Below are 25,678 nucleotides of genomic sequence, written 5' to 3'. Positions count from 1 at the left end.
AAAGTTATTTCGAAAAGTGTCATAAAATATACAGGTCCGTATTTAAAAAAATGAGGTTGAGGGTGGCCCAGAGAGCACGAAACGTTGGATACGAAATCTGATTACGTCAAATTGAGAACAATTTACTGTCGAATAAAAAATGCCTGTATCATTTTTTGATAATATTTGAAATAAAGTGGGAAAAAAAGAAAAATCAAAATGACAGAATTTACTTTTCTTATGATATCTCAATAACCGGCCCTAATAATCTCGATTTGCTTGAACTGCTTGATAATGCTTCTATGCATGCAACTTTTTCTCCATTTGACCGACCTTCTTACTCTTATGGTTTAAAAGTTACCAATACAATCCCATTGAAAAAGTGGCCACCCTGTATACCTGTCGGATCATCACAATTCGTAAATGTTCATGGGTATGCCGTGAGTTTGTTTCGCTCAGCAAGTTATAGGCACCTATAACTAACTTAAAGTTATCGTTTTGGGCATTCAATTAAGCTCGGGAAAGAGTGTGTTTCGAAAAATTTAGTTTCCAATTCATGAACTTTCTTACCACTGAAACAACTCGAGAAATGGCCAATTTATACTAGCAGCGTTTCTGAAGTTACTTCTGCTAGGTCCATGAAATATTATGTCCACAACATACCTATGCCATATGCCTGATAAATTGAAGCATTGAAAAGAATAAGGAAACGGCTTTTATAACATAACTGATGAAACAACTTTCAAACATTTCAATTCAGCTACTTTTGCAAGTTTCAGAAATTTTTATAATCTAATGCCAAGGTGAAATTTTTTTTTCATAATGTCATTAAATACTTCCTTTATTTGTAGTTTACAGACGATATTATTATGATCTGAAGTAAATCCATTCGATAAAATGCTGCTAAAAAGATCATTTTCAAATAAATAAATAATAATAAATAATACCCGCAATAACAAAATTATTTTTTTTGAGTGATGATATTATATTATTACTGTGAGATTCAATCATTTAATTGTTATGCGAAATGAATCAACAGATTATTCATAGATAAACAGGTACGTATTTACAGATATTTCAAGTACATATATTCCATATTCAATGAATCTGAATACCGAACACGTGACTATGCCAAGTGAGTCAGTATAGTTTATAAGCGTATAATTGTTTTTGAAAAATTTAATGTACAGGGTATTTTACTGTATATAACATCAAAATATTAATTTTTTCAGCTCGTGCCTGCGCTACTGATTATTAACAGTACCGAAGACTGATCAAATCTTTGTTCAACTGATACTACATTCAGTGATATCAAATCCATTTGGGTTTCTGGAATGCTGTACATTGTACATTGTAAAATTAACTAATCTATGTTATCTGGAGCTTTTAACTTGAAAAGAGAGTTTAAAATGAATTTCAGAAACCCAAAATGACGCTTGACGTATAATTTACGTGTAATACTTGACCACTGTGTTAACAGGCAGATGGTTCAAATAAAAGGAGTTGACGTTACTTTCAGCAACCCATAGAATTGACAGTTGAAATTTACGTTGATTGGCCTTTCAGAAACCGGCCGTTAATCCTTGGAATTCTCAAGAAAATCTATTGACGTATTGAAAGTTATATCGGTTCAATGGTCCTTCATAGAAAGCACAAAACACCCCGCATCTCATAAACAAATAGATTTCCTACTCTGATTCAGACTATCCAAATCGTTCTCCATTCGCACTGAAGCATGAACAGTTAGTTATCCACAAAACACTCCGTATACGACATAATTGTAAATCACATATCCAGTTTTGCTTCTAGGTCTACTGAAGGTAGCGGAAGCATTGTGATCACCCATGGAATGAAATAAATTGTTGGTTTCCAAAATTTTGTATAGGCATTCAGTTTGGGCCGTAGATGTAGATGCTTCTCACTCTTACGACAAAAATTAGATAAACAAACGGAACTTTTGTTTCCCTTCTTCGAGACGTAATTTGAAAATAACATTAAATGGAATATCTTGATAATTAAATAAATTCTAGAATTTCATCGGAAGCTTTCCTCACCTCCGTTAGAATCCATGACCAATTTGCTGTCGTTATCCTCCAGTTCTAGGCCGTCGATGAGGGACTGGAATGCTGAATCTGTCGATATTTTTGAGCAATTGTCTATATCGGAATTCAAGTTCTGTGTTGTAAATAGAAAACTGGTAAATTCTTCCTTCTGAATCGATATATGGGAATATTGGTGGCACAATTGTTCGTTGAAAGATGAAGCTGCATATGACGAACTGAAACAAGCAGTTGAATTCATTGAAGGGTGCTGTTGTGATGACATCCAGATTTTTTTTTGTTGTTAAATGTTTGAATATTTTATTAGAACATTGCCAAGATCTAGAAGATGTACATAACCAGTCTAGTTTGTGGTCCCTATTGTCCACTGAAGTATTACAAAGTGTAAATAATTGATATTAAATTGTAGATCACAAGAAGAAACCCTGTAAATACCTCACTATTATTTATTCTTTCCTAGTTGTGATGTATACTTATTGAAATTCAGTTTCCAAACCCATGGTATTAAACTGAAAATAGTTCAAAAACCACTACGATGTTACAATCGTGATGATTGCAATATTTTCAGCAAAATATAAAAAACCCGCATTTTTTTTTTCGAAAAACTGTGAATGCACAAAATATGCAGCAGTTTAAAATGATATTTCTAGGATATTTCTGGGATCAACGGTAAAAGTTATGTATGGTTTTACAGATTTCAATATGATATTTGTTGTAAATACAATATCATAACACTGAATTGTATATTCCTAGAATATAGAGCTGAAACATTTCAAAATGAGACTAGACTTAGGTAGTTGTTTCGAACAAATTGTGAAGAAGTTTAAAAATCATATAATTTCTGGCAATTTGTCGTGAAATAATAAATTTTTATGTTCAATTCATCATTTATCATATATTTGTCATGCAGCTCTATTCGGATACTCAGTATATAAACAATCGATCTAACCTCACAAATATAGTCTGTTGAATGTCAATTTACAACGTTGGCTTATCTGACGTCAGAGAAATCATTGTTGAATGGTGTTTCTCATCGAATTTTGCAAAAATGTCAATATAAATAACTTCTTCTTTGGTGAAATTAAAAAATCTTCATACCACTACAACCCACTATTTGCATCAATCAAGTGTCTATGATGTAACCCGTAAAGAGTTCACATATTCCATATAAAAGTAACTCAAAGGAAATTAGAAAGAAAACACACAAAAATATTATATAGGAAGTGAATGCCAAGATACCTAATGATAGTTCGGTGACTCGACACAAAAAGAAAAAGTTAATATTTTCCACTCTGATTCACTCATTTGGCTCAAAACAAAATCAGTTGACAAGCGAAGCTCGAAAATGTCTAATATTAATTTTGGAAAAAATACTGCAACTTACTCGTCTTCCTGGACAAACCAACGAACACTCGAAGTGACTACAAAACAAACATGATTCCGCGCTGAAGTGTGTGCATGTGAAAATCTAAATTTAGTATCGAGAGTTGGCAGCAGAATGGATGTACTACAATTTGATAAATTCGAAATGGGATGTTTCGGGATATATAGGAAAGGGATCAAGAAATGAATGTTGGGGATTAGATCATGCACTTTTTTGCATTCATGGCATTCTACAGTTTTTCTAGATTTTATGCAAAATTTTCAGTTTTATATTTTTATTTATATTATTATTTTATATTAGCTTATCCCATAAGAGAATCCAAATCATTCGAAAAAAATGCTTTACCTACAAAAAAAATTATTCTCTCCTTGGGACTTCTTGGGAACCTGCATGTGCGACCTCTTCATATTTTGGACTAAATACTTCGACCAGGGGATACTCAGAGGGAGTATTCTAAAATTCATAACTCTGATACTGCTGGAGTTAGCGCTATGAGGTAAAGAAACATTGGACGAGTGAAATCATAGCGGCACATGTTTTGAATTTCGCTTAAACAGAAATGACAGATTACCCGGATGATATCAAGAAAAAATCCTATAAACATGGGCAAGCAAACGCTTTGTTTTAGAGATACACTAGATATTTATCTCAAATTGCTCGCTTCTTTTTTACAGAACTTTTTTCAAGGTGTACCACTGGCACTACACTCTTTGGTATCTTGTAGTTTTGTCGTATATGCTACCGATTTTGAGAAAAAAAATTCAAACATTTTCTAATAATCCTTAAGAAAATCCAAATTATTATTAAGATCCAGTTAATAAGCTGTGATGAATAAATGAATTATAAGTTTTAGTACCAAATTTTATAACATTAAAAAAGATTCGTTATACTGGTATAATCAACACAAAAAGTAGGACTACAAAAAACACCCTGTAACTAGAGAACGAAGCGTGAATTTTTCTCTTTAAATTATCCAAGGAATCTCTCATTTTCCTATGTACCTCTAATTTAGAAACTCCCTGTATATTAATAGTGTTGTACAACTAAAAGGATTGATGCGGTATAATATGTTTTTTTTAACGTATTTCATGCAAATTCAATAGCAAATACTTTGCGATTGAAGCTCTGGGCGCCAGGCGGACGTTTTTCATTCGATCATTAGATTTTAATAGACCAAATATAAAAGCATAGTCGGGATATCAGCCGGCAATATACTTTGGAATATTAAAAAACTCGATTTACCCAGCCATAATCTTTTGTTTTATTCAGTTTTTCTGATGTACATTTTGCCCTGCAGCTTGAATTGACTACAATGTATCTCGAAAAGGTCAATTCATCATCCCAAAATGCCAACTGAAAGAACTGATAGCGTGTTAGTTCAAATTTGGAGTGAAAATCATCTACTTTCTCATTCGTATCATCCTAGTTCAACTAAAATTGTAAATGCTTGTAACCGAAGAAAAAGTATACAAAAATGCACTTCTGCCAAAATGTACAATATAACACGCCAATGAGTTCCGGACCTGGTACCGTCAGACCAATACCACCTTTTCCCATAAGTACAAAGCTTCAACAGATGGGTAACAACATAAAGATAGAAAAGGTTTATCTCTTGAAATTATATAAAATACTACTTCAAATCTAATGATCAATAACGTCTAATCAAATCTTTCAACCTACCCTGATGTTTTCTCCTCCGAAGAAACATGGAGCTGTTTCAGCCTGTCACTACTTCTAGACATTGAACTCCTCTTCGGAACAGCCCCAGTAAACGCCAGTGGTGATAGCTGTTGATCAGTAGCGTTATTCAATTCGAAAGCAGACGCAGGTCTCTGTTTTCTCAGGATAGATCTTTCGTCTTCATTACCGTTAACAGCAGCTGAGGTATAATCGGCACAAATTGTATTACTCCTTCGTGCATTTCTCTGATGTCTTCTGAGCGCTTCCTGAGATTCGCTTCTAGCTTCTTCACTGAACGAGAACTTGGATTTGGACAGATCCTCCCTACTCTGCTTCAGTATCGGTTTCATCTCGTTTTCGCCGTCGGATTGTCCGAAAGACTTATCTGCCTCTCTCTCGAAAGAACCGCGAGATAGTTTCAAAATTGGTCTGGGCCGTTCATCACAGTCATCGGTATCAGTACTGGCTTTTTTCTTTAAAATGGGCCTGGGTGCGTCCGAATGTGAATTGTCGCTTTGCGATTGATCGTCTGAAATACTCTTCTTTTTGAGGATTGGTCTAACAGACGTACTAGCCGACTCCAACACCATTTCAGCTCCACTTGCAGCTGCCAGGATAACAGCTGTAGTTATGGAGACATGAGGGGTGGAATTTGCAGTCGATCCAGCGCTGCTAGCTCCAGAACGTCTCTTCAATATACTCTGGGGAGAACTAAAGGACTGGTCTTGATCTTCCTCGCTCTTGGACGTTTTTCTCTTCAATATGCTTTGCAGATGTGCCTCTGGAGACTGGATTCTTGTCAGTTCTTCGAGAGAGGATCTTCTGTGCGACTTGAGGATTGACTTAGAATCAGACTTTCTAGCTACCTCAGGGCTACAGCTTCTTCTCCTCAATACCAACGCTTCGTCCAGACTCCTCCTTTTTTTGAGGATGCCTTGCTTTCTATTGGAAGTACTGGGTTCTTTGACGCTCGGCGAGAATGTAACAGGTGGTGTATGCGTCGAAGTTTCTGGTTTGCAGTCGTCTACAGGGGTTTTTCTTTTAAGGATGGAAACGGGAGACGCATTACGGTGTTGGGTGGACCGTTCTTGTTTAGATTCTTCGAATATGGTTCTCCTAGACATAGAAGGTCCAGTTCTATTATCTAACGCAGATTTGGAAGCCGAACCAGCAGCTTTAGTTCTTCTTGAAGTAGAATCGAATGATTTTTTTGGCGAGTTCAAACTTTTTGCAGTTAACCTTTCTACCCTAGCTAAAGTTTCTCGTGTCATGTTTGTAAGGGAGTTCAGTCTATTCATATTGATTTTGTGCTCATTGTCTCGAACGTCTATTGATACTCTGGATTTTTCCTCAAAGTTGTGATGGGTGGTCTCCACATTGTATTGTGCACGATCATTACCGTTATTATGGATACCGTTGAGCAATTTATGAGAGTTTTCGCCTGAAGATGGTGATGATATATTTTTAATATTTTGTCGTCGACATGGACTATCCGTTGATTTTCCTGATATACCTCTTCTAGCGTTTTCCATATGGATAGCTAATTGCGATTTCTTCGGAGTTGTTTTTAATGATTCTGAAGGTGATGTTGGATTTGATTCATTCACTGCAGATTTGCTCAATGAACTGGTGAAACTAAATATTGTCTTGGTATCTTTTGAATCCGGGGTTTTGAAAGTCTGACGAGAGTTGTCCAGTTTTTCATGGTTTCTTTTTCTACGTCTGCTGAATTTGTCATCCTCTGAAACAAAAAATAGTGAAATACTTCATTACTTTAATATTTAGAGAAAACACTCAAAGCAACTCCGATGGAACATATTAGAAAATTTAAAATATATTCTTCTTGAATTCTTATTATACGTATTATTGACGATGACATTCCATGAATTCATATGTCAATAAATCGAAAACTACAAAAATGTATTGAAAATCTAGGTAATAATTTCAAAATTTACTTTTGTGGATTCGTCAAATTACGAAGTATCAAAATAAGTTACATGAACATAATGAACCATTGCACTCAAGAATATGTTGATACATATATAGAAAAATATATAAAAAAAACGAACTGTACGTTTATGGATATAGTTTTTTGAAGAATAGGTAATCGGAAAAAACGTTGAATGTAGAAAATAAAACATCCCCTTAAATGACTTCTAGCAACTCCGAAAAAATTTGTGCGTAAGCTGTAGAATATTAGCAAATGCTAGCTGAATTTTCATAAGAATAAGCCGTGGTATCAGTGACACATGTGAGGTATTGCAGGTAAATTCCAAAAAACAGTTCGAAATAACTCATTCTACTAAAATTGCCTGATAAATGAAATCCTAGATAATTCTAAAACACCCCTGCATAATGAGGCTCCTCTTAAGCTTTCTTCTTGGAAGTTGATATTTCCCTATGTAGGAGTTCATTGGATGAAAAAGCTCTAATATATAATAACCAAGTGTCATTTCAAAAATTAACTGTGACAAATTCACTTTCCTATAATCAAAAACATTTTCTCCTCTCCAGTAAAATAATTGTACTAAGGAGCCAACATCCATTAGCGTTGCTATGTAACCATAAACCCTGTTGAAAATTCTCAGATATGAATTGTATTAACATGTTCTCTGGAACAAAAGGTAAGGAAGCAAATCTAGTAATTAATATGATCGATAGTAACTTGTGGCTCTTCGTTTGAAGTAACTCGAACAACAGATCCTCTGGAGTGATGAAGGAATTCATATCTGTAGAAATAGATGACCACGGCAAAACACAATTGGTTCTTAGAGAACATCAATTGTTAGACGAGTAATAAAAACGACCAATCGGACGACTTTTTTCTATACGAAACCTTTCTACCAAATTATTCTTTACTTCAGAAACTTTGTCTTTTGAGTCCAGCCATTCTTCTAATGTATATGAAATTTTTCAATGTAGACTTCTAGAAAATTTGAAGTGAATACATTCTTCTCCTCGGAACCTTTACATTACTTTACTTTTAATGTCGCTGAATCTAAATTTTTGAACGAATCAAGTAATACAAACATAGTATTTCAACTTCATCTGGATGGGTTCTGATTAAAATAAAAACAACTCAGAAAACACGGAATATAGAATAAAAAATGCTTTAGTGGACTCAACTAGTAGCCCACGAGGAAAGTGATAAACTGCACATTGAATTTGAATATCATAACTATACAAACCTGAATTATTTTGTGAGCTTATTTCTTCTGGGTTGAGAGATTTATTTAGATTGCTTTTCCTTTTACTACTCTTATCTTTGTCGAAAGCACTAATGACCGTTCTTGAGCCACTAACCATAGGTGAAGGCGGTGTATTGGTCCTCTGGAAAGACAAAATTAATTGAAATACTAACAACAGATGAAGTCTATTTTTGTTCGAGGAAATTTTGAGCAAAGAATTCATTGAATATAATACCAAATATAAAAGGTCTAACAACACCAAGAAGTAATTCTTCGATATAATCAACGTCAATCCTCAGTCAATATTATCTGGAAAGCCATGTATTTGCCAAAAAAAATTGAAATGCGCTTCGTCACTAGTCCACTAATATAACTATGGGGTACAGTAATAAGGATTGCATTGAAAGCATATTTACGCAGGTACTACGTAGGTGTTGATTCATAAAGGTCAGTTGATATCAGATAGGGTGGGTGCCATAGATGTACATCGTTCTTGACGAATAACTCAGATTTGGATTCATGTCTTAAAACAAACCCAAAAAAATCCAGGCGGTAACTTCTAGATTTTTTTATTCCATTTCAGCTTGATTGTTACGCCACGGGCTTCTTCCCCAACCGAATAGTTCAACTAGGAACTAAGAAACTGGGATCTTCCCTCCATGTGTTAACAAGTTTAAGTGATTAGGAAGATTTAACCTAGTTGAGATAATAATACAAAATAATAATACAGTTTTGTTGTCCAATTTTTTTCATCAACATCACAATATTATTGAATAACGAAATTAAAAATGGTATCAAATCTAAAATAATACGAAAGTTAAATAACAATATGAATTCAATTTTTCACCAAGAAAAAGTTTCTTGATGGCGCAGAAATAAATATTAATAATTCGATTATCTCATATTTGTTCTTGATTTTGGAAGTTTGAATGTTATATGATCCTTAGAAAAGTATTAGGGAACATTGAAATTGATCTGGATGACTAGACTGAGAGTCAACAATGCCATCCAGAACCTTGCACAGGACGATGACGAAGACACAATGTATTCTGCTCTCCAAATTGTCAACATCGTGTCTCATGTATAAATCAGGCTACGCATATCTATTTTGTATACGACCAATTTGAGAAATTTACTCTGAACTCCCCAATGGGCTTCTTATGGCATCCATAAAAAGGGACTTAATAATACTGCCATATTCCAGTATGATCATACTTTACAATAGAACACCGGTTTCAATGCATTGATCTTGATGAAATTCCACAATTTATCATTATAAAACGCCTTTACTATAGTATTCCCAATGAAATTCAGCTCTCTGTCGAGAATGACGCCTGAATCTTTTAATTCGATACAATGCTCCAATTCAACACTGACAACATTATAAGAATAAGAAATTTTTGTGATCTTTCAACCTTGCACTTCTTAACATTGAGACATATTTGAGAAGAAGAAGAGTAACCTATTTTTATAACACCAATTCTGAATATAATCCAATTGTTTCTGCAGGTGTAAGTAATCTTCAAAGCAATTTTTTTGTGAATCTTCGAATCATCGACATCAACATCACATACAAATATCAGAAATAGAAAAGATTTTCCAGTCCTTAGACTGGTATATGACTTAAATTAAATTTTATCTATGAATTTTCAACTTTTTTCTCTCAAAAAATTCGATTTTCTCGGCAAATTTTTCTTCAGTTTTCAGCTTTAATTGGTCCCACGTATCATCAGCAAAACTTACAATTTCATTATCTGGATTTAAGGCAAATAGTTCATTGATATTAAACAGAAAGAGGATGGAGCCCAAAATTGTCCCCTGAGGCACTCCACATGTAATTGTTTCTTCTCTACTTAAAACTCTCTCTATTTTGATTTTCTGTTTTCCTTCTTTCAGATTTCTTGATTAAATCAAATGCTACTACATAAACACACAAAAAGCATACAGTTTGAGAAATGTATCGGTGCATTCTACAAAAACTTTATTTCAATCTCGCAATAACTACAATCCGTCCGACTTTATAATTGATTTTTTCATTTCAGTTCGATTGGATGGTATTTTTTCAATTATTTGGAACAGTTTTTCGGATTTTGAAGATTTCGACGAGTATAACTAAATCGGTTGAGGAAACCTACGCACAAAATGCAAAATCGGTACATTTGGGTAAAATGATTATTCGCTGTTCAACTATAATAAGTTCGCAAAAATAATTTTAACTTCATAGAAATACACTGCGCAAAAAAATTAACGCACATTCTGAAAATCTCAATTTTAATGAAAGTTAACTCTACATTGACTTCATAACTTATTTTTTATGTTCTCTCGGGAAGGTTTTGAACGAAACAAGACACATTAAATGGAAGAAAAATTCAGGATTTCACCGAATCTTATGTGAAAGAAGAGAAATAAACAATTCAGACTGAAATGCTGATAAGTGATTTAATACTTGGTATTTCCACCCCTTGCGTTAACTACAGCTCGGCAACGACGGTTCATACTCAAAATGAGTGATCTTATAATGTTCTGATCTAATCCTTCCCAGATTTCTCTGAGTTGGATTCCTAAGTCATTAAGAGTAGCTGGATGATTTTCTGAACTTCTCAGCCTTCTATTGAGGTTTTGCCAAACCTGCTCAATCGGATTGAGATCTGGACTTGTTGCTGGCCATTCCATTCGAGAGACTTCAACCTCTTCAAGGTACTCCTGAACGATGCGCGCACGATTGAGTCTGGCATTATCGTCCATAAAAATGAAATTTTCACCAAAGTATGGGGCAAATGGCACTACATGCTCTTCAAGAATGTTCCTTATATACCTATTAGCATACATAGCTCCATTATCAACGACCACTAGGTATGTGCGAGCAGTCAAAGATATTCCACCCCATACCATAATCGATCCTCCCCCGAAACCAGTAGTATTCAGGAAACTGCACTGAGCATATCTTTTATGTGGACGTCTGTATACAAGGGAACGTCGATCACAATGGTAGAGGCAGAATCTAGACTCATCTGTGAAGAGAACGCTTTCCCAATCAGTCTCTTCCCAATGGATATACTCTCTCGCAAAATCCAAACGCGCCCTTCGATGGGCTGGGATAAGACCTGGGCCTCTTGCCGCGACACGACGCCTTAAATCATATTTTCTGAGGCGATTTCTTATTGTCTGAGTACTAATTTGCACCACATGAGTTTGCTCAAGCTGATTTTGAAGGAGGCGAGCGGTTGCAAACCGTTGTCTCAACGAAGAAACTCTCAAGTAACGTTCTTGAACGGCAGTTGTTACCCGTGGTCTACCCTGTCCTGGTCTTCGGACATTCATACATGTCTCCCTGAATCTCTGCAACATTCTGGACACACTTGTATGGGAAACTCCAAACCTTTCTGCAATTCTTGTGTATGTCCACCCTTTTTCTCGCAAAACTACCGCTTGGGCCCATTCCTCTTGGGTCAAATTGCGTGTTCCGCGTTGCATAGCGATCGAGTGTAGAAATCAAACGAAAGAAAAACTATTGATCACTAGAATTGATCGAGAACAACTGATTTCAGAATGGAGCCAATATACATTCAAAATCTGATAATCTCACCTTTTTTTATTCCTGCCGGGAAAAAACATCTGTATTGAAAAAAAAGTGGATAACATATGCATGCATAATTCTGATAAAAATAATTATCATTGAGAACACCTTCAGTTGTAGAATGAATTTGAGATTTCCATAATGTGCGTTAATTTTTTTGCGCCGTGTATAACAATATATTGTTTCTTTTTCGAGTATTGGTGTTCTCTCCTCTAAAAGATGTATGCAAAATATTCAATTTATTTTCTTCAAATGAGGGTACAGATTAATCAAACATTTAGTTTACATACTGCTGTTAGAATGAATATCAAGAAATTAGGTATAATAGCCTGTCTGCTATGTTGCCGATCAGAGAAATTTTAAGTTGAATGTACATTTATTTGAAATTGTTATTTAAAAAAATTGAAATAAAACACCAGATTTCTCATATTTTGTAATTTGACCTCCGGTGTTATTGACACAGGGGATAAGATCAAAGATATGTTTATTTTTCTATTTCGTTATGTAGAAATGTAGACTTGAGTTGATGTTGAATTTAGTATAGCATGAAATCTCTCTAAATTGTTTAATGAGAAAATATAAAATTGGCACAACATCCCGAAAACAACCCACAATTCGTTGAACCAGATGAAATACATCTAAACAGCTGTCTCAAACAAAGACGAACAATATTTATCATCCGCATCAAGTGAAGTCAATGAACACGATTTGTTTAATATACATACATCAATCATTCACGATATTTTAGTACTTTGGTTTTCGATAAGGCTGTGATTGGACTTTCACTTTATTCGCTACGATAATTCATGTTCATGCTATCATGAACAAAAAATATACCTGTTAAGTGTTCGGCGTGAGAGATATTGATTGAGATGATGAGAGGTAGATTGCCTATTTCGATATTCAACAAAAAATTTTTCCTAGAGGTTATTTATTACTTATAAGTAAGGCTTATTTGTTTCGCTCTTAATTCTTAATTATGAGTGAATAAAGTTGAGAAATAATATTATAAACTTCTCTATATTGTGACGAAACTGAATTCAGATTATTATCTTATTGAATACTAATCTGTATATTTGTTTAATATGTGTGCAAAAAACAAATGAATATTGATTGTATATCGTTTAACTTATTCATCTAGTGATGAGTGAGTTGCTCTTGAGGCCACTCTAAGACTATCTAGAGATCCTGGTCCTCCTTGTCAAATTATATACCATCAGCGAACCTTCCCAGTGATTGGACGATGAAGAAAATTGGCATCGAAAAAACTTTCATTACGATACTAAGTAGAAAAGAGGATTGGGAAAAGAAGTCCACAATCCCAATTCTTAATAAGAATACCATCAAATGGTATACAGATGGTTCCAAAACCACGACGGGGACTGGCGCTGGAGTATTTGGGGCTGGTACCAAATGCTCAATATCGCTAGGCCACTGTCTAAGTGTCTTTTAGGCAGAGATACTTGCAATAGAAAGATGTGTAGAGATCAACATAGCAAGAAACTATCGGAAATATGACATAGCTATACATTCCGAAAGTCAGGCTGCAATTAAAGCACTAAGCTCACATACCATCGATTCTAAGATGGTATTGAAATAGGTAAGAATAACAGGGTCTTTTTAGTCTGGGTTCCCGGCTACTCGGGAATCAGAGGGAATGAGGAGGCCAACACACTTGCCAGAAAAGGAGCGCGAACTCCTTTCATCGGCCCGGAACCTTTCTGTGGTGTAGACAAATGCACCTACAAGAAAGAGGTTCAGAAAAACTCTGGCGGAATCTTCCTGGTCTGGATCACTACAAAAAGTTTCTTCGAAACTTTGACTCTACAAGATCCAAAAAGTATCTGGATCTTAGTAAGAATATGCAACACCTCCTCACTGGATTCCTCACAGGGCATTGCCACCTTAGGAAACACCTCATGAGAATGGGTCTAACAGAAAACGACGAGTGCAGATTCTGTGGGGAGGAGGAAGAAACTCCGGATCACCTGGTGACGGAATGCCTCGCCATCGCTAGCCAACGCAAAACCTGCTTTGGATACGAAACTTATAGAAATGAAGAATTAGCTTCCTTGAAGCCATCCCAGATATTGGAGTTCATCAGAACTCTGGAACTGTAAGGTGAACTGTAGATCACGTTATAGAGAGAACAGATCTGATAGGGGGCACAATATACCATTAGGTCGCAGTGAAACGTAACCTCCTTATTTAAATCTAAATCTAATTGAATATTGTTTAAAATTTTTTTCATCAAATATACCAAAAATAAAAATTGTGGTCTGGGAATCCCCGTCAGGAACGAACTTCGTTACGTCATTTTATCAACTCTGAACATGATTTAATATGTAGATTTCTCTGTATGATAATATCTATAAATTTTCATCTCGCCAAAACTCCTCTCCAAACGGGCTAATGACGCTCGTCTAACGCGTGGATCCAGAAAATAGCTTTGGCCAAACGTTGCGGCGAACGTTGGTAGTTGGTCGGCGCGTGTCGGTTTTTTTGAAAATCAAAAGAATAAGTGCCAACGTTCCTGTGCCCTCTACATATTTGTGATTTGTTGGGACCAACGTGAGAAGCAGGATTTATACCCATAGTACACGGACTTATCTCGCTTTATCGCGACAAATTATCAAAGCAAAATATACAGGGTGATTCATTAGTAAATGAGCGTAAGTTATGAGTAGATGGAGGAAACTAAGGCGCGTCAAAATAAATCACATTTGAAGGGTCTGTCTCTTATTATAATCGAGATATAAAGTGTTTTATTGATTTTGTCAATCTTCTTCTATTAACCATAACTTTCAAAACTACATATATATTTTCAGGATATTCAGTATATTCATTCTCTGCAACAACTACTTCATACAGACATAGCAACTGATTTTTTTTCAGATCCAGCCTTGGAAGAATTGATAAATAATTCACCAATTTATACAATTTTACAATTGATAAATAATTTACATATTTAATTGAATTTTTTGGGTCGCAAAATAGGAACACAGCGAAATGTATAGGTTAAGAGATGTCTGCGTTAGGGGAAATCTTCAAAATTTCTGATTTTGAGTAAACCCAAACAAAATCATTTATATGATTCCAGTCGGGGCTCCTTGCAGGCCAGTTATCCAACGATTCGGAAAATTTTCTTAAAAAAAAGGGTCACAATGGTTCTTGAAATGAAATGCAGTCTCATGGTGTTGAAAATACATTCCTCCGACATCAACAACTGCATCAAGTAAAATAGGTAAAATATTCCGAAAAAAATTAAAATAAACACCACACGAAACATTAAATGAAAACCTGTATTGGAAATGGGCTTGTTATGGAGCAAAAGGTTTTGGTTCGGCGCAGACATTTGATTTTTTTAAATTATTAATACCATCTCTGGTAAATTGTGCTACATCTATATAAAATTCTTTGATTTCGCAATAACCACCTAAAAACTAGACGATTAATTTCATCGTCTAACTCTAAGTTCTGAACTTTTCCTATTAAGACTAGATTTATTGAGTATCAAAATCGCATGCGGAAGTTCGATAAATACCTTGCACCCTTTAGTTTTTTCTCCTTCATTCGATGAAAATAGTTGTTTTATCCGACGCCAAAGTTATTGAACTAAAATCTGGACAAACCTGCCCTTAAAAATATGAGCTTCTGAAACTTCAAAGAATAATATACCTACGTTTAAAGTTTCTTAAAAAACATTAAAAATTTTTTTTTGTTATTTTGAAAATTTCTGCCACCACTTCGCCATCGCGATAATCGTCTGCCGTTTCTTTTTTGAATAGCTATAAGAGTGTATTTGGACTTATTAAATCGGCAGCTTTTCTAAAATACATTTTTTGTTGAAATTTTCCCACCCGTAACTCTTTACCACAGCTGAGGCCACCGCAACCACGCTTAGCTAACCTCCATTTCATGGTCGGTAGGTACCGCTCAGCAGTGCAATTGTAGTTCGTCAGCAGAGTTCATCACTACATTTATACAGGGTGAGTCTTTGACTTGTACATATATTTTAACCGAAGGTTCCTGAGGTCAAAAGAAATACCATTTACCATTTTTTCCGATTCGGCCCTGTTAAAAAGATATAGCCATTTTAAATTTTCAAAATGAGCTAATTCACCCCTGAAAACCGGAACACTGAAGTTTTCTCAAGCATAAGATATACCTTTTGAACCTTGGAAATAAGCTACTAAATTAGAAAAACCATCATAAACTCACGTTTAACATTCCATTTGTTGAACAAAGTAGTGTTTATAATAAAATAAATGAGTTATTCCAATTTCGTTGACGCTAAAGATTAAATATTCGGTATACCAAATATTCTTCTCTTGATTTCTATTTCATTTTCGATAATTATAACGAATTGAGCTCGCTACCACCCATATTAGCTCTGATACTCATATCCATTCATTCATTATATTTCATTTATATGATATCGTTGTTTACAAGAATTGGCATTTAACCTTAAAATCTCAAATAAATAATTTATGAAAGTTCTAACACAGACTATAGTAATCTGTGGTTTTAAGTTTAAATTTCGAGTGATGCCAAATATAAACACAGCAGTTCGGTTCCAATAATCTATGTTCTAACCTAAAATTTTAATTTACAGTTTACACTGTTATTGTTGTAAGATATTTGTTATGAAATGAAGCATTTGATTTGTTCCAACTATCTCATGAAAATATTGAAATGCATCAATATTTTTGAAGCCATCAGTATGAAAATATGGAAATATGTAAAATATTCTGGTTCTGTAATCAATGGAAAAAGTTAGACTCCACTTTAATCAAATTTGTTCTAAATGTGTACCTACATTATAGCCAACTTTACTACTTAATTCATCTTGATTTTGGCATTGAAAATAAATGAGGAGTATTCAATTTAAATATCCACAATAGAATATCCAGTTTCTTTCAACTCACCTAATTTGTTTTCACATTAAAACAATTAAGGCCCTCTTGGAAGTATGTCAATCATATGCTCTTAGGATGAATTTATGGAATAGCAAAAGAATAAAAGTATTCAATCTCAATCACATGAAAATTTGTCTAGTATGTACCTAGTCCTATTGGTATGTTTCAATGTGAGTTTGAATGAGCCGAAGAAGAATACAGTATTGTTCGATAGCAGCAGTCTTTAGTGAGATATTGATTGTTGTCATTATAATGGGACTATTTTGTGAAAACTTTTTTAAACATGGGCTTTATGAATAATCTGGACTTTTCAAAAAGAATGTTGATTTTAGTGAAGTATCTTCTTATTATAAGAGCTGTGTCAAAGCTCAGTAATTTGTAATCAAATAGAAGAGTTGAGGTGAGCTCATTCAAATAACTTCATTTTCAAACTAAGTTGGCTAGTACTTCAATTCTAAAATCTGAGACATGACATCATAGTAAATATTCATTTCTGTGGATTTTTTCCACAACAGAACAGAGTTGCATTTAGCCAAAGTACCCAATTTTTCGAATTTCACAGATAAATTTTTTTTTTAAGATCAAGTTACTCGAAAACGGCGCTTTGTAGGAGAAAATATGAAGAATACTTTTATTTTTCAAATTAGCCAAATATTGTTCAATGAACGTTCAAATTGTTTTTAAGAGTTGGGTTCTTCGAATTTCTGGTATTTTTATGTGATATAATGTTCATAATGAAGAAACTGAAAGATGTGTAGGGAATCTTGTGTTTGGAGAAGATGTATCACATCAAGGAAAAGCTATATTCCAAAAATCATTTCCTTCAATAGAACCATTTACGAGATATAGCTGAAAATCACATTTTTTTATCGATTTTCAACAGCCTGTATCTTTGTAACCGGGCCGAATCGGAAAAAACTATAAAGGAAAAAAGTGTTTCTTTTGACCTCAGGAATCTTCGGTTGAAATATATGTACAAGTCAAAGACTCACCCTGTATAATATAATCATCATTGCCGTCCCAGGGAAACCCCCAGATTAAGCCGCGTGCCAGGAATTAAGGCGACGGATGGAATCAGCGGCAAAAGAAGACAGAGACCCAACATTATCCCGGACCGAACAGAAATCGGTCAATCTGAGACCCGGAGACTCGAGAACAACAAGACTGTGGGTGATCCTTAGATCGCCAAACAAAGGACACTCCCTGAAGATGTCGGTAGGTACAGTAGACTCACTGAGGAAATTTTGGGCTTTCCTAAAATATGTGTGGTGTGCTGTCCACTGGCTCTTAGACTAAGTGGCGAATGCGCGCCACGAAGCGCGTTAATGTATAAGCACACAATGCTTTCTCCGTGGATCTCAATAAGCTTAGGCTCTTAAGAACAAGTCTCGGAATCAAATCTGCACAATAACATACCTCCCAAGACTTCTCTGGTATTCCCGGACTTTTGGGGGATCCATTATCGGTGGCAACGGCTGCCGCCGCCCGGAGTCTCGAAGTCCGCGTAGTCCTAGGTCCATCTGGGGTCGGCCTTTCCCTCAGCCCATTCGGCGATTCCGACGACGGCTGACTCTTCGGATTTTCTCCGGCAAGCCTGGCCTGGATCTGCGAACTGAGCTGTTGGCGCCTTTCCTCCTTGTAGCGGGCTATCCGATTAGCCCTCGAATCCTCTCGCTGGTTACGATCAGACATTGTTCATTTCGCTCTCGAGTTGTCGATGTGGTTGCTGGCATCTGTTGGCGTTGAAATTTTCCATTGATGTGATGGTGTGACTGATCTCGAAGCACTCAACTGGAAGGAAAGAAACTTTGTTAATCATAAAAAATCGGGACAAATAAATTCATAATTCGTCACAACAGTTTATTACTCCCGAATGTATCGAATTTAGAATGAAGCTTTGTGATTCCTTTATAGATGAAAATGTAAGATCTTCGAGTTCGTGACTGCACAAATGAAAAATTCCCTAGACCTCGAATCCACCGTTTAGATTATGTTGAAGTGTGAAATGGGTATCAAGTGGGGTCGCGTTTGTAGGGATTCAACAAGCCAAGTAGATTGACATTTCAACCAACTACTCGACTTGAAAATCAAGCTCGTGAAAAATTACATACTTGAGCTTGACTTGATACCAAGCTACTTGATATTACTTGAGCTTTCTGAGTTTCTGCAATCTCGTTCGCGCTTAGACTAAATGAGGGGATTCCTCGAGCGCCGAGAGACTGAAGCATTCGCCAGTGGGACTTAATTAATAGTTTTTTCACATTTCTATGAAATCTATTGGCAGATTTTGGTTGTTTCAGAAATCTAAAAGCTGGAGCCACATTGAAAATATAGGTTTGAAAAACTACACTTACATATACATATGTAGTTATATAAAAAACTAAGAATTAATTTTTTTGACAGAGAAAAAAAAACGAATTTCGCCGAAGCGGCAAATATTAGAGGGCGGCCTTTTCTACTTTTTCCGAGAAATCCGAATTCCTAGAAGTACCTATGTATTAAATAATTCTATTTAATTTCACAGATGATTTTTATATCAAATTGACTAGGGTTGGGCATGGGCGCATTCGAATTTAAAATAATGGTTCATCCGCATCATCCAATTGTTTTACTCAGTCATCGAAAAAAAAAACAAAATGTTCAAGCGTTTTATAAAATTAACAGAAGAACTTGAAGCCGCAGGGCAAGCTCTAGAGGGCAGATATTGGAGGGTGGCATTTTCTACTTTTTCCAAGAAATCGGAATTCCTAGAAGATTGGATTGGAAAAATGGCTGTACGTTTTTCATATACACTCATTATAGTGATTTAATTTATGTTTCTATTGCAAAAAAAAAAAGATACTTTCGGTTCTTTTATACAATAAGTTTAATAAATAAAAGTGTTTTTTGCAAGGTTTCTTCTCATTTCATATTTTTTTATTGATGTGGCACTACACAATAAAACTGCTAAAAATCAAGGAGCTTCATATGATCCAAGTACTTGATAAATAAATACTTGACTTGAGTTGAATTGAAATCAAGCCAAGTAGCTTTAAAATCAAGGCCAGCCTTGAATGCCTACGCGTGTGGTTTGCGGGAATTGCAATATACAAGCTCAGAAGTGTAATTCCCGGAGCCATAATATATTGCGTTATGATTATCCAATTATGATATTGGCAACATTTTTTCCTTATATGTCCCGAATTATTTGAGACGAAAAAATTGGTATAAGAGTGCATTTTAGCACTCATTCCTTCATGTGTGCATTTCGACATGAAACTTCGAGTGATTTTTTTTATATACAAACCTGGCCGGATCTGTTTTTATGGATATATTGCGTAATTTTTTTCTCTATACTGCTTGAAACTTCTATGGTTTTAGTGACGCGATCAATATAAAATTTTGCATTAAGCTTGAAATAATTAGTATACATTTACACGTATCTATTTCGACTCGATCGGCTCTGTTTTTACCGAAATATTAGGTTTTTTCATTTCGATGGAATTTTTCATTAAAACTCTAAATTGTAATACAGCCACACACAAAATATCGAACGTATTTAGTACCTACAAAGTAAAGTAAGTCAAATGAATATTAATAAATGCTACTGAAGGTAGCATAACCTTTGTGGTTGCTTAAGAGTTGAAAACAATTTTTAGAGTTGGATTTGAAAATTTCCGTAAACAAAATTAATTTCAGGCTATTGTGAACAACATTGGTTTCTTGTCCGCCTATCTATGAGGCGGTATGTGTGACCACAAATTCTTATCACAGCCTTTTTCAATTCTTATCCGATTTCAATAATATCATGTTTGGGTTGTAAATGTTTCCATACGAAAGGCTTTTCCAGTTCCGTCAGTCCGGAACATTTCGAATATATCTTTCGCTTTGTTTTGAAACACTCCGTATATTTTTCGAATGTGATATAGAATGAGGTGTAGATTAGGATTCATAAATATTTTTTTATTCTAGATTGAAACTTTTTGTTTGGAATGACTTGTGACTTGAACTCATAACATATCAAAAATTCAGCCAATTTGACAGGCCATTTTCTCTAATAATTGTTTGAATAATCAATCTAAATTATTTTTCAATAAGATTAAAGAGACAAAATTATGTTTATGTTCGTTTTATTTTAAAACTTAAAAGATATCTGCTTCCGATTTCAGTTCCGATACATTACATTTGAAAACTTCGATTTCGACTTCGGTTTCTGTAAATCCGGTGAAATCGCATCTGTCTTTTCCAGGTTCACGTCCCTAATGAGCTTGGCTTATAGAGATATAGTTAGTTCACAACTTGTAATAAACTGCGTATATGATTGCAGAATTCATTATGTAATATTTCCTTCCGTTCATATGATGTAATTTAAAACATTTTCAAATCTATTTTCATAATAAAATTTCGGAATAATGTTTTAAAACCGCAAAATACCTGAAACATGCAGCGTTAATAAAAACCCATAAAATCTGAATATGTTTTTTCATATGATGCAACTTGTTGATGTTTCTATCATATTTCATATTCCTCAGTTGTAAGGTATAACATGAGTAAGCTTTGAAACTTCATAAAATTGGATAGAAGATGCTTACCAGAAACCATTGTTATACATATACAGGTTGATTCCTTACTACGATACGGAACTTTTGTCGTTTTAATTTCCTTTCTGAGGTACAATACGTTGAATTAAAAAAAAAACGGTAGGTATGCATGAAATATCGAAATATTTTTTTAGTCTTTCTTTTTTTTTTATTAAACAACTAAAAATACAACTTTTCGGTTTCATGTGTTTTCTGCATATCAAGTTTCGTTTTCGAGAAAAAAAACACCTTATTATGCTTTGTCCGCAAAGAAGGTGTTCATGATATGCAGTAAAGTGGCTTCAATTTTTTTTCTCAAAAACGAAGCTAGATATGAAGAAAAATCAGGAGAAAACAAGCTTTATTTTCAAATCAATCTTGATAAATTAACTAATCACAAAAAAGTCAGAGCCGTACTTTCATACCTTAATATTGTTGGCTGTTGTGCCCAGTGAGACGCCACTGGACCCAAGTTTCCATCTAGTTAGGGCTAAATAAGCTTAATAATATTACTTCAATTAGCTTTACCAAATTTCAATCAAATTTGTTCAAGAAAATTCACGATAATTTATAAATTCAAACCATTTTTTTGAACTTCAATCACGGAAACGAAGAAACTCCGGACATATATTCGTAGAAACTTTTTATCTTTAAACGACCTAATGAATCACCCTGTATGTAGCTCTACCTACGCTCATATAAAATATATTGGTTCTATCCACCGTTTCTGTCCCTCAAAACTATATTCCAATGCTAAATACGCATCTAAACAACAATACATAAAAACCGCAAATAACAGGATGCAACTGCGGAAGTGACAACGACTGATAAGCGGCTGTTGCACCACTAATGTGAATGCCTGGCGTAATGAAGAACACACCCAGTGGCCCATGAAATCATTCAACAAGTTATCCGCTATTTATTACATTCAAGATCAGCTAGTCCAATATGAAAACGCTGATTTCAAGTGGCATATGTATCCTGAAAAGCATTAATTAGGATATTGCTAACTGAAACTCACGAAACCTTATTCATTGAAGATATGACATGCAGCCATAATCTCAGTTCAGTATAAGAGTCAACAGAGATGAATAATACACATTCAAACCCATACAGCCTATTTTCTGAGCAGCAGCAGTACCTATGTGTTTCTGAATAGAGCAGCGATTCAGGAGAAAATTCAATGGAACGATTCGTTCGGAAGATTTAACTAATTAATTCCGAAATATTACTTTCCAGTCTACCGAAGGTAAAGCGAAGTTTTGAGACCACCTTTGGAATGATTCGAAATCCTTTAATTTTTTAAATATTCGATCGAATGCAACAAAAAACCGCTCAATGGATTGAATTAAAATTCTCTGGGATTTTTATGGTGTTATTGAACTGTAAACATTGATGGTTTTTTCGATATTTTCAATTCAGCCCTTGATTATCCAAAAAGCCTCCGAAAGCTTTTTTTTTTATTAACTTCTCAAATTAATGTAGAGAACGAAACGAAATAATTTCCATAAATCCAATAGCTACTTCTTGTAGAGCATTCATTCAACATTTCAAAACATCCCTTAAATTTTCTGTGCAATCATAGATTGGTGAGAAATTGATGGTTAAAGACAAAAAAGTCCTTTTAAATTCAAAGTTCGATATTTCAGCGAGAAATGCTCGCATCGAAATTTTTAAAGAAGAATATTGGAACTGAATGAACAAGTTATCTCATCCAGGTTAAGTTGGAAAAAAATTTACAAGTCTGTATGCCAAAAATGAAAACTGAAAAAATTTCGCAGAAATTTCAGATACTGTATTCATTAGGATTGAGCATACACGTTGCATGAAAAGTTTTTTCATCGTGAGATCTCTAAACTATAAACTTCAAGCTTAAAAAAGTTTTTTTTCAAATTGAGATAAGACCATTGTTATCGAAAATACAGCCATTTCAAAAACCGCTAAAAATTTCAAATTTTATTTTGATCCTTTAATTTGTTCCACTAGTGTATATCAGTGCTCTGAACATTGTACATATCATCAATTCTTTCGCGAAAAACGAGAAGTTAGCAGGACTTTTTCTTTTTTTTTCATCGCAAATTAAAAATTTAAAAATATTTACTTCCCACAATGTATCCCTTACGCTTACGCTTACGTATACCTCACAATTGTGAGTGTCTTATTTTCAATGGATATAAAAGTGAAAATAAAGTTATTATGGGTTTGATCCCGCATCACATAATTGTGAGTGTTTCTGTCAACAGTATTGCGTATGCATTTTACTAGGAAGTCGGTATTTATGTTTATTCCAGACACTGTGAAGTTGTGTGTGTTCGCGTCCCTGTTGGAAATGGCATCAAGAAGGAGGCACAAATTGAAAATTTTTTTTTTGTATTTAAAACAATGCAAAATTGTTGAGGATGCTCCATAGTTTCATTTTTATATTTAATAATAGAAGTTGAATAATTACTTCACATACTACTTTTGAAAGAGTAACACATTTTTGAGGGTCAGGAGTGAACCATTAAAAAATGAATAGCCGTAATGTTGGGCATTACCAATTCACATTTCTTTATTTTTTTCACAGAACGAACTGAAAAAGTCGATCTTAATGGATTGGCTGATAATTCTGATGATTTATTCGAACTTTTGGACGAGATTGGTTCAGATTTTGAATTTGAAGACGATGACGACGATGATGATGGTGTTGATTGGAAACCATATTTTGACACGAATAAATGCTCCTCTGATGAAGATGAGGATTTATTTATGTCCAAACATGGTTCCCAATCAAAATCGGTGGTTGTAAGATGAAAAAATCTATAATTTCGTTTTGAACTGAGTAGTCACGAGGTGGTATTCCCTCTTAATGAAATTTGTTAGGTGTGGTATGGGTATGTGTTCAGTTCAGGACATGATCCCAAATCTACTTCAGCTCTTCCGGATAGAGGGTGCTTGTTGCATATACGCGAACTTCAAACATCCGGAATCTTTATACCTTTTACTTTATTCTACCGGGGTATGAGAAAGATGAAATTTGATTCGAGAATTCAGGTTGAGTTATGAGTGGCCTGATAGCAATTTAATATCTTCTTCCTCAGCCCTCTTTCATTCAATGTCGGACATTGGCCTCTTCCAGTTTTTTCCATGCTTCTCTGTCTTTTGCTGTTCTCATCCATTGCTCGCCGGCTATATCGACAATGTCGTCTATCCATCTTTTTCTCGGTCTTCCTATGCTTCTTTTCGCCTCTCGAGGTCTCTAAAACGTCACTTTGTGTGACCATCTCTCCACACTCTGCCTTGTTACATGTGCCACCCACTGCCACTTAAGTTTCGCTATTCTACTCATGATGTAAGTTATTATGGTCTTTTTTCGTATTTCGGTGTTCGGAATTCTATCCCTCAAGTTTAGACTCAGCATAATCCTGTCCATGGCCCTTTGAGTTACTCTCAGTTGTTCTGACACTTTTTTCGTTATTGCCATAGTTTCTAGACCATATGTTGCCACTGGTAATATACAACTGTCGTAGGTTTTGCGTTTTAAATGTTGAAGAATATTTTTGTCCTTAAAGATGAAACTCAGTTTGCCGAAGGCTGCCCAATTTCCAATATTTGATTTTCTTTTCCATTTTTAATCATATGCCCCAAATATACATATTGTTCCACCTTATCTATGCTTATGTTACCTATAGTGATATCTTGCTGACTATGACTCATTATCTTCGTTCTGTCAAGATTCATCTTTAGTCCTATTTTCTTTGACTTTTCATTTCGTGTAGCACGATTTCAATTCATGGATGTCTGTGCTTATCAGTACGATGTCGTCTGCAAATGTCAAATGATTGAGATACGCCTCATCGATTTTCAGTCCTTTCCGATCCCAAGCTACCTTTTTATCACATTTTCCAAGGCTAGAGTGAAAAGTTTAGGTGAGATGGTGTCACCTCGTCTAACACCTCTACCTTAATTAATATTAAATTAATTTAATATTTACCGAATGAAATTTATTTTGAGAATTCGGATTGATTATTATCATTGAACCAACCTATTCGGGAGGAAGCAGGTTACCAAAGCTACCACAAGAAAGCTAATTCTGGTTCCCTGAAGGTTCCAGGAATTGGAGAAGCAAGAAAGCCAATATTGTGGATCGGTATGATGATTTCACCAGTGTATAGAAATTCAAATATTATATCATAACTTCCGTTAAAAACGCAGCAACACATAATAAATACTTCTTGTAAAGTTTAGTTAGGTTTATTTTTTTGAATAGTTACCAAGAAAAAATAAAAATGTTGAACCTGTGGAGGTGTCCAATTCAACATCTTGATTCCATGCAGATGAAATTGATAGGAA

The 25,678-nt window shown here is 34.8% G+C and overlaps 1 protein-coding gene and 1 long non-coding RNA gene across 6 annotated transcripts in view; one reads left to right on the top strand and one right to left on the bottom strand.

Moving 5' to 3' along the window:
- LOC123671970 (supervillin-like) overlaps positions 1-25,678 on the bottom strand; it is a 220,884-nt gene that overhangs the window by 62,433 nt on the left and 132,773 nt on the right. For 3 of the 5 annotated variants that reach the window (XM_045605893.1, XM_045605892.1, XM_045605896.1), the window contains exons 2-5: positions 18,204-18,559; positions 8,292-8,433; positions 5,104-6,844; positions 2,034-2,257 (exon numbers count right to left, since the gene is read on the bottom strand). In XM_045605893.1, the coding sequence (XP_045461849.1) occupies positions 2,034-2,257; positions 5,104-6,844; positions 8,292-8,433; positions 18,204-18,479 (2,383 nt within the window). In that variant the 5' untranslated portion in view covers positions 18,480-18,559. Of the gene's footprint in view, positions 1-2,033; positions 2,258-5,103; positions 6,845-8,291; positions 8,434-18,203; positions 18,579-25,678 lie in introns of all 5 variants that reach the window. The other 2 variants (XM_045605895.1, XM_045605894.1) reach the window with 1 other exon arrangement.
- On the top strand, positions 6,854-7,927 carry LOC123671983. Its single transcript, XR_006746208.1, has 3 exons — positions 6,854-7,368; positions 7,618-7,727; positions 7,789-7,927. It is a non-coding gene; the product is annotated as an uncharacterized LOC123671983 (long non-coding RNA).

The sequence above is a fragment of the Harmonia axyridis genome, chromosome 2, assembly GCF_914767665.1.
Source record: "Harmonia axyridis chromosome 2, icHarAxyr1.1, whole genome shotgun sequence".
Classification (NCBI taxonomy): domain Eukaryota; kingdom Metazoa; phylum Arthropoda; class Insecta; order Coleoptera; family Coccinellidae; genus Harmonia; species Harmonia axyridis.
Note: the sequence above shows the minus strand (reverse complement) of the source record. Positions and strands in the feature narration are given on the sequence as shown.